This window comes from Chenopodium quinoa, unplaced genomic scaffold, assembly GCF_001683475.1.
Source record: "Chenopodium quinoa cultivar QQ74 unplaced genomic scaffold, ASM168347v1, whole genome shotgun sequence".
Classification (NCBI taxonomy): Eukaryota; Viridiplantae; Streptophyta; class Magnoliopsida; order Caryophyllales; family Amaranthaceae; genus Chenopodium; species Chenopodium quinoa.
In genome coordinates, this window is record NW_018744704.1 from 3,026,562 (window position 1) to 3,036,904 (window position 10,343).

At 42.5% G+C, this 10,343-nt stretch overlaps 1 protein-coding gene across 2 annotated transcripts; it reads right to left on the reverse strand.

Annotated features, from left to right (window-relative positions):
* Positions 1 to 3,086: 3,086 nt before the first annotated feature.
* On the reverse strand, positions 3,087 to 6,102 carry LOC110702908 (DNA-directed RNA polymerases II, IV and V subunit 11-like). 2 transcript variants are annotated; one of them, XR_002507614.1, is made up of 6 exons: positions 5,776 to 6,102; positions 5,585 to 5,674; positions 5,423 to 5,501; positions 4,799 to 4,846; positions 3,310 to 3,560; positions 3,087 to 3,205 (listed from the first exon to the last, which is right to left on the reverse strand). XR_002507614.1 is itself a non-coding variant. In XM_021880662.1 (5 exons), exons 1-5 carry the CDS (start codon positions 5,826 to 5,828, stop codon positions 3,477 to 3,479), a joined length of 354 nt encoding a protein of 117 aa, XP_021736354.1. In that variant the 5' UTR covers positions 5,829 to 6,102; the 3' UTR covers positions 3,087 to 3,476. The 2 variants fall into 2 exon arrangements, 1 of the variants encoding a protein (XP_021736354.1); XM_021880662.1 differs by having other exon boundaries at positions 3,087 to 3,560.
* Positions 6,103 to 10,343: the final 4,241 nt, after the last annotated feature.

Genomic DNA, 10,343 nt, shown 5'->3' on the forward strand with positions numbered 1-10,343 from the left:
TGTTAACTCGGAGCAGGGCCTAAGTACAAAAAAAAACAGGCGTCAGTTTCCAAACAAAAAAGATAACAGGCGTCCTGGAACTCAAATACTCAAAAATATGCTAAGTATACCTCAGCAAGGACCCCTGAAATCCCATCAAGGTCAAGGGTGCCGGCACCCCTGACCGCCTCCCTTTCAGATGGAGGAACTACTTTGATCATGGACTTGGCTACCTCAACCAAGTCAAGCCCCTGAGGGCCGGCTGCATCAAGCGTAAAAAAAAAAAGCAAGTTAGACCTAGTCAAGAAGGAAGCAAGTGTGAAAGTTTTTACAAGTGATTGTTCATACTTCTAGGCGGCCCCGCCGGGGTTTTAGAAGAAGTGGCCGGCTGCTTCTCAGCCGCCACTGTTTTCCTGGAAGACCCAGGAGAGCTTGCAACAGTCGTCCTCCGGGCCTTGGGATCCGGCTGTTGCGAGGAAGAAGCTCTTGGAGTGCCAGACTGAAAACAAAAAGAGTTAGTATATGCATAAGACAACTCCTAAAAGAGGAAGAGTTTTCGAAGCCTACCAAGGGTGCCCCCTTGTTGGGGGAGTCGGCACAAGACTGTTGCATGAGAGAGGCCCGCAACATGGCCGCCGCAGTCTTGGATGCTGTTATTTTACTCATGGCGTCAGCTGCAAAAAATAAACAGCAAAGTTAGTAAAGATCCCAAGTAAACAAGGCGTGAAAAAAAAAAAAAAAAAACAGAGTATTTGTCAGGCCGGCTACCTCTAGAGCACCGACTGCTGAGGCCACAGGCGGCCAAAAAGTACTCGTCATAGAGCCACTTGAAGCTCGGGACGCAATTTAGGGGTACTTGCTCTCGTACCCCTGAAGTAGAGTTCACCCTAGTCTCTACTTTGAAGAGTCCTTTGTCTAGGATCTCTCTTTTAGCCTTTGGGGGAACAGGCGGCATGCTGCGGCCGCCTGCGAGAAGAGGCGGATCCCTATTCCACTTGTTAAAACGTTGGTTCAGCTCCGTGTCTGAACCCTCAATGATGAGGAAGGTGTTCCGCCAATCCTTCTATTTGTTCGCCTTACCTCTCGTCATGAGGTAACCCCTATGGCTTGTTAATTGATACCAGCCGGTACCTCCCGACTTAGGGGTCCGGCTGAGATAGTTCATGTGGGCGAAAGCCTCAAAGCTTGGCTCCACCCCGTACATTTCGCACCCGGCCACATAGCCGAGTACGTTTACCCAAGAGTTGGGGGCTAACTGCCATAACCCCAAATCATACCCATCTAAAATCCGCTGAATAGCCGGATGTAATGGGAAGCGCAGTCCAGCTTTGATGACCGCCACATAGCAGCCAAAGCAGCCGTCATCATAGCTGGTACCAACCGGCCAGACGACAGTGTCTTCTGGATCCGGCACGAACAGTAAAAATTCCGGGCCCATTCTGTGGTTAGCAATAAAGCTCTCCACTTTGTCTTGCATGGTTGCGATCCGGCCCCGGGGTACCATGCAGTAGTAGGGGGCGTTTTCCTCTCTGTAAAAGGCGGACGGCTCCGCCCAATTGTCCCCCTTCTCAACTGCATGAGAAAGTCTCGCCTCTTGTAGGCGGCTATGTCTTTCTTCTGAGCCTGGAGAACTGTGGCCAGAAGAGCTGGACTCGGACTCGTCCTCTGACGAGTCCGAAGAGGACGACTCCTCCCCTCTCCCAGAGGGGCCCGCCTCCTCTCCCTTAGAAGGAGCAGGAGGAAAATTAGACATGTCAACGGTAAGATGGGAAGGGACCACCTTGGCCCCTCTCTCAGAACTGTCGGCTTGGCAGCCGCCTCGTTTCAATTCTACATCTGGCGCCTGGTCAGATGTTTCACTAATGAGCACCCTTTGGGAGGAGCCGTCTGAGTTTGATATCATAGCAGTCTTTTTTGTTCTGGCCATCACGTTCTGCATAGACACAGATACAGTCGGACTTTGTATAAAGGGCAAAGATGGGTCCAGAAAAGGGCAGGCGGCACTCCTAGTCCTAGATTCAGCCGTCCCCGGTGACCGGCTGATCACTAACTTAGGTCGTGTCGTGTGCTTCCGTGGTGCCATTTCAAAAAATAAAAAGAAAATTAAGAGTAAGAGAACTGAGTTACCTGAACGAGTGACGGTTGATGAAGTTCTGGAAATCCGGTGCAGTCGGCTTGTCAGAACAGGCGGTAGGCAGAAAAGGTCCGAAATGTCAGAGCAAGTTCAGGGGTCCGAATGTTCTCGCAAAGTTCTCAAATGTGAAAATGACCGAAGTCAGCACTTCCTTATATAGGCAAAGTGAGAAGGCGAAGGGTCGCTTCCAAATTCAAAATTTGGGCGGGAAAATCTCTCGGCCGTTTGCAAGGTGACACCTGTAGCAGGCCGTCGCCTGTCACCGTGCGACACCTGTCACAGGCGACACGTGACCAGTCACGTGCCACCTGTGAGGGGCAAATGATTAGGGGATTTTTATCCACCAATCACCGTCTAACAAGTGGACCAACCAGGTTCCGCCACGTGTCCTTCACGAAGGCCAATAGGAGCCTGCCACGTGTCAATCACAGATACGTCCTCTACGGACCAATCGAGGCACGCCACGTGTCCACCCATGCCAAATGGGAAAACCGGCCAACAAGGCCCAATCCTGTCTAGAGGCCCGGTCAGCCCTAGGTTTACCCTAAACCTAGAGAGTGGCACGCTTCTCAAGACTATAAATACTTAATTAATCCTCATTAATTGGGGAATCAAGAAGAAAAGAAATCAAGAAAACATCAAGCAATTGAGAGGCAATTGATCAAGCAATTAATCTCACCTGAAGAACAGAGAAGAACAGAAACATTACGGAACACTAATAACCGGCTAATCTCGCTAACAAAGCAGATTACCAACATTAAACACTCTCACCTAGAGAGGTCTTGTTACTTTAATTTCCGTATTAATTACTCCTTAATCAGGTACTAACTTGACCGTGGGAGGCGGAGCTCTCAGGAGTCTCCGTTATTTTGCAGGTACAGGCGTCCGGTTCCAGTCTCGGAATTGTAACTCTCCCGCAGGACATCAGAAAACCCCGAAACAACAACGACTACAATATTTGAGAGGCAAACGACCAACATCAGCAGGTGAACAGCAGCAGTAGAGACCAGCAACACAGCAAGCTGTCCCAACATCAACAAGCTCAGCAGAACGACAGCATCAGCCAGAACCAGGCAGAAAGCAGCACAGTAGCTGATAGTGCAGAACATCATCAGTAAAAGGAACAACAACAGTAGTAACCAGCCAAAACCAGAACAAGACAGCAACGGAAACTAGGCAACAAACTAGAAGCATACAGGGAAAAGCAAGTCCAAACCAAGATGCCTTTTTCAACCCTACAACAGCTCAGAACAGCAGAGACAGGCAGAAAAAACAACAACAACCAGGCAGCCCAATAGAACCTACACGACAGCAGCCTGCACCTAACAGCCCCACAGGCAACCAAACAGAGACCAACAAGCAGCTAGCAGGGCTGCCAATAGCATAAACAACACCCAGCAGCTCGCATATAGCAACACAGAACAATAGAAGCCAGCAGGCCTGCAACCTGCATATATCAAAGAAACCCAAAAACCTTATAAAAACACAATCCAATTTCAATAATTCAGAATCAAAAAAGAAGATAAACATCCATCATTCCTCTTTTCTCATATATAATTCAATGAGAAAAAAAAAGAACTAAAAAAATACCCGGAGGATGTAGTGGCTACAACAAACAATAAAGTCAAGATCAATAATAGAGGATAATTATTCACATGTTGCTAGATGTTGATGCTTTGCGATCTTGCAGGTCTGCTTTGTTCATTCATGTTTATGTTCTTTATACATATATATTATTCAGAACTATTCTACATTACTTTTCCATATTCTGTTCAGATTTTCACATTTTCCTTCACTGATTTTTCAGCTTCTGTAAATGTGATACTTTCCATGTGGGTTTGATTGCAGCATAGAAGTAGTACTGATATCTGTAAGAACCAAGCAGACATATAATTTCCCTTTTAATTTGTTTTGTATTGTCTTTTATCATCTTTTCCTGTTAAAAAACCAACTTGAATAGAATGTAGAGCAGAAGCTTCAGATTTTATTTCTGGTAGTATCAAATGCAGCAGCTTTACTTCCTGCAATTTGTGCCCTCTGGAAGAAAGTAAGGCCTTAAATATGTCACCGTGAAAATTGAAGACTTCCTACATTCATAGTTTACTTATATTATACGCTTCAGAGCCCTTCATAATCTAATCACATCATGTTCTGTATCCAAGCTAGGGGATCATGTCAGACTAGCCTGGAAACTCTATATTAACTCTAATTCTATTCTGAGGATGCCCTTTTCTGCATTTAATGAATTGATTTAATGGTTGGGTATACAGAAATATTCAGTTTAGTGGGAGGATTTAATAGATAACTGCTGCTTCAAAGGGAAAGTCCAAAAACAATATTGATTTGCAGTTGTGCACCATATTTCTAGCCGGTTTATGATCTCTTGTGCAAGAGAAATTTATAACTTTTGCAATAGGTCGAATGTAGATGTCAAAGTTTCCCTACCCTCAGGAGTGTATCTAATATTCTCAAGATTTTTGTGTGCGTTATCGTTGCTGTAAGTGTCTGCCCATCTCTTTAGATTAGAGCCACACTGGCAGACCTCAGTATGCAAACTTGAGATATTTATGTTCAGAGATATTATAGGAGATGGCAGCAAGGCAGAGAGCTAAAAAAAAAAAAACTCGGTCTGATTCAAATGAAAGTAAATGAAGAATTAAGGGCAAAGGCAAACAGAGGTTTTACCTCATAGAGATGTGCTAAGCGTAGTAGTACATATTTATCTTCCAATTCCTGCAAAGTTGAGCATTCATCAGTTAGACAAGTCTTGAAAGGCAAGCTTGAAAACACACGTACTTCCTTAGAGACCCTAGGAGCTGCTTTTGAGAATCATTTTCAAAACAAGATGTTGCTTAGCAAGAATCATAATGAATTAACAAGTACCTGAAGGGTTATCAAGGAAACATTAAGAGGTAAGCTGTAGTTTGAATCATAATGAATTAAGCCTTGTCGATAAACTCAATAATTAGAAAATAACTGCATTCTTCAATATCATTATCTTATGGGGCACCCCTAATACCCCCACTGCTATAATTCTCTCGGCCAAACCCAAGTTCCGCTCTTTGATAACCTTGGGGGTTAAGATCCACATATTGTACATGAGCTCATAATTCTCCTTGAATCAACTATCTCATCTTTATTTCGGCTCTAACATTACACATAAATCATTAAGCTGAAAACATTCGCTAAAATATACTACAGGAGCTAAATAACTTAATAATAACAACATAAAACAAGTAAATTATCCACATTAGCTTCCAAGCAGAAAAAATAAATAATAAATCGGTAATACTAGTAGAAAAAACTAACCCTAACAAGAATTTTGTACTGAAGAGGGTGTGGAAGCTTGTAGCCGGCAAAAAGGACATTTGGGTCTCCGTGCAATTGCCTATACCATGTCAAAAAAATCAATCAGCAAAATCGATCAAATTAGGGTTTATGAAATTAGAAATTGGGAAAATAATTAATTACATGCGGAGGATGTTGCCACTGGTGTGGTATTTTCTCTCAATGGTAAAAGAGGCAGCATTGATGATCTTCGTATCTCTCTCATACGAAACCCTAAAACAAAAAACAACAATTATCAAATTAATAACAAATAAATAAATTGTGGTTATTACTGAAAAAACAAAGTGGGAAAAGATAAATATTGAGATAATTACTTCTTGACGCCTTCAGGAACGACGAATCTCTCGTATCGATCAGGAGCATTCATCTTTCTCTCTCTTCTCTGATGCTAACAAAGAATTGTGTTCAACTCTGTTCTAAAATTCGACTTATTTTCAGTAATTTTTAATCAACCTTGTACTTTTATCCTATACCGTCCCTTAAATAAAATTACAGTTAATACACTTTTTTTTCGACAAGGCTTAGCTAGAATCATAATGAATTAAATCATTTTCATCTTCAAGTGTCATGTTCTCATACAGAATTTCTATCAAGACCCCAATCCCATTGCACCCCATTCCCCAAACACATAGTTCAGCTTTTCCATATTGTAATATACCAATAAGTAGTAAGCATGCTCATTTCCAAAGTATCAATATACTATTTTGCTCTATCGCGCCCAAAAGAAACGCAATGCCCTTAACCAATTCCAACATGAATCGTCTATAAGCACCAGTTACTAGACATTATAACACCAACTATAGTAATCTACTGTCATTACCTATACCATAACATTTGCATTACCATAACCAACAAAACAACCAAACGCACACTTATTTGCAAGTTAAAAATCAACTAATTTTCCAATAACCAAACCAAATACTAACAATATGATAAAAAATTTATAACAAAATCTACTAAAAATCAGAAATTAAAGATAAAAGAAGGAACCTGGCAAGAACATAAAGGCGAGAATCCCAAACGAAAGAAATTAACCTGACAGTTCTCGAGGAATTAAATGTTTTACAAACGAAAGAAATAGAGGTAGAAATGCAATAGAAATAGCGATTATACCTGACTCCATTGTTGAGCTACCAAGCGACCAAGAACACCAGGTCCAACAATTAGCAAATCACTCTCACCAACTACCACGGACGATGATGATGTTCCTGATTAACATTAAATTGTTAATTGATTGAAACTTTTTAAGTGTATAATTGTTGAAACTGGAAAAATAATTGAAAGGGGAGAGAAAGCGAGAAAGATGAAAAAAGAGAGATAAAGATAGAAGGCTTACTCAAAGATCAGGGCACGAAGCTGGAGTTTGAGCGACATTAGCTCAGCAACTCTCCACCACCGCCATCAATTACAAATCAAAACTCACCATCGTTGCTCTCCACCACCGCCAACAGTTACAAATCGAAACCCTAGAAATAAAAAAAAATCAATTTTTTGAATGAATTTTTTCGTGATTTTCACCTCAAAATCGGCCTCAGAATTTTTGTTTTACCTTGCTTATTTATGTGAGATGATGATGGGGAAACTAGAGAATTGGGGGAAATTGAGAAAATGGAGGATTGGGGGATATTGAGGAAATGGAGAAATAGGGTGAGGATGGGTACTGTGAGAATGAGTGGAGAAAATGGGTGAGAAAGGTAAAAACGTGTTTGTTCAAAATTTTGGTGAAAAAATTAGAGGGAACAATGCGCGCTTCAACCTAGCTAAAATTTTCACGATACAACACTGCCGTTGCATTAGCTTTCATTTTTGTTAAAATATCTAGGCTATTGCAACGGTTCTTTAGAGCCGTGGCAATAGCTCTACCTCTAAGAGCATTAGTTTTAACTCTGTGTCAATAGCTTAGTCTATTGCAACGAAAATAAAAATATCGTTGCAATAGGCTATCTATTGCCACGGCATTTGGATAAGGCGTTGCAATAGCTCATTTTTTGGCGTTGTATTTGATCGAAAATGTAGTAGTGCCGCCTACTACCGCTCCCTCTTGGGCAAGCGGTCAGCTGAACAGTTGCCTGCATCGCAGGCGCCCCAGGTGAACTTCTTTTCAATTTTTCTAAGTCTTAATTTATTTTTTGCCGCCTGCTTCTTACTCTTTATGGTTTTTGTTATAGGGAAACTCAGCCAAACCTTCTCCTTCCTCACGGCTGGATCCGAAGATTCGGAAACAGACGGCTGGTGACATGAAAACTCCTGGTAAACCCAGGAAGCATGTGGCCAGTAGGCTAGGGAAGAGCCATCCTCCCAAGTCTCCAGCCGTCCCTAAGGTCACCCGACCCCAGAAGGAGAAGGAGGTGGCGGCTGAAGGTATCAAAAACTTTAATCCTTTACCTTACCCTTGTAGGGTCAAATTCCAACAGCAGTCGACCAGTACCTATGAAAGCAGTCGGTCTATTGGTAAAATTTACACCAAGTATTTACAGAGTGTTGATTGTGCAGATGCCTCTTAGAGGCTGGATCTTCAACAGTTGACAAAGACCATGTAGAGAGTCGTCTCCCTTGAGGATAGGGAGTTGGTAAGGGGAGTCGGCACCCTCAACCTAGACTCCATCCTCGCCCTTCTAGCTTAGGTATCCTTGTAATTTTTTACTTCTTTTTTCTTTACACAACTCTTAGAGCCGCCTGTTACTAATGTTCTCTTTTGCCGAATGCAGTCTACACTACGAGTGCACGGTCTTTGCAGGCCCATTAATGAGAAGACCAAAGAGGTAAAAGCTGCAAATTCTCGGGCCACCTCTTCTCTAGATACGACCATGTTTCAGATTGCTCAAAATGAAATATTGACGATTGACATACTATTTTCATTGGCGACCGCCAACCTGCGTGTCAAAGCTGACTTGGACGCTGCGAAGAGGCAGGTCTCTGAGCTGGAGAAACAGGTCAAGGACCTCAAGGCTAAGCTTAAGCCCCTCAAAGAGGCTGACCAAGAGGCAGCCGGCCTCCGCACTCGGGTTGACAAGCTCAAAGCAAGGCTGCCAACCAGGAAGTCCAACTCGCTAAGAAGTATACTTCTAGGGATGAGGAAGAGAAGGGGCTCCTGGTCAAATAGATGATGGACGACTGCGATGCCATCATGAAGATGACCTGAGAGGCTCTCTTCCCGGATGTTGGCTATGAGAGCTGGAAGAATCAGTTCGCCGCCTCCTCTTAAGAGTACAATGATAAAATCATGAACCAAGCTGAAGAGGAAGAAGAGGAGGCCGAGTCATCTGATTCGGCCGAGGGGTCCCACTAGGAGGAGGGGGAGGACATTGAAGAGGAAAAGCAGCTGGTTGGGGAAGAGAAGGATGCGGCTGCTAATACTGAGAAGCTCCCTCCTGGTGCTTAAGCTTTTCTTGTTTTTGTATTACATTTCTTCAGCTTGCGTGCCGTTTGCTTCATTGTATCTTTACCGACCTAGGGTTCGGGTCTATTAACAGTTTTTGCCGGTCTTAGGGCCGACTAAATTTATGAATCATCCAGCAATTTGGCCTGCATTTCATGAATTGTGCTAAGTATTTATAACTTGCTTTTTGTATGAATACCCTTTTTTATATATACCGACTGTTTTTGTCCCGGAGCGACTGTGCGTCTTGTTTTAAAGGTGGATTGTTTGACTTGGAAACTTTTGGTACTATAAAGAGTACGAATGGTTTTCAGATCAATCAACCACTAGGGTGATTGCCCCAAACAAGGTGGGCAGTCAGCCATTGCACAAGCGGGTAAACGTTCCACATTATCCGGCCTTCGGCTTCATTTTAGTTTTTTATACGAACTACGCTTAGCTGCTAATTTTTTATACTTAGCTTAATTTGTTGATCTTAAATAGGTCGTTTGTATGATACCTGGTCAGTAGCAGGCGTCAAACAGGATATCTAACCAAGATAGTGGCCGCTTTTTACAGCACAGGCGGTAGCCTTAATTATCTTGGTTTCGCTATCCTAAGTAGGAATAGTGGTCTAATACCAACTGGTGTCAATAAGACAGGCGGGTTTGTTTGTACTAGTTAGGTTTCATTTAAGTTTATTTATGCCGAACGACTATGATTTATCCCTTTGGGTTAATCAGTTTTTGTCGCTTGATTTTAGGCGTATAGTGGAACGGTCAATGACCGCATGTAGTTGCTTCGCATGTTTAGATGCTAAGTTTTGGACTTAGCTTATTTTTGCAATTAGTTGCTTAGCTTATATCCTCAAATTTAGCCGACTGTGTTGTCCTTGAACAACAACAGTCGGTATCCAACCCACAATTACAGATTACCGCTTGTTTTTAGTGCAGTCGGTAGTCTTTTTATCCTAAACTCATTTGATCAGCTCAAGCAGCTGTGAGCTTGCCTTTTTAGACAGTCTGTAGGTTCATTTGTTTTTAAGTTTATAGAGCAATGTGCAACCCAAATGGGAGATACTCTCTATGACGAATTCACCTAGATAGATGTCACCGGATGCCTACTCATTTTGGAACAAACGTATTTTTTATATTATCCGGCCATTGGCCTCAATAGGTTGTTAAAAGGAACAACTTATAGCTGCTAAGTTCTTAAACTTAGCTTACATCTACTCATGTTGGAGCAGACTTTTAAAATGTTAATAAGGTCGCTTACACATTGTGCAGTTGGTACATATTGATAAAAAGTGCAATCTTTCATTGATACTTTTAAGTACAAAAAATTACAAGTCTTAGAAGTAGTACTTTTTTAAGTTGTCTACATTCCAAGTTCTGGCTAGCTACCTACCGTCTAGTGTTTCCAGGCGGTAGGTGTCGCCTCTTACTTCTTCATAGATCCGGTAAGGGCCTTCCTAGTTGGGGGTTAGTTTTCCCTGTTCATTTGCCTTACCAGTTGCCTACATTT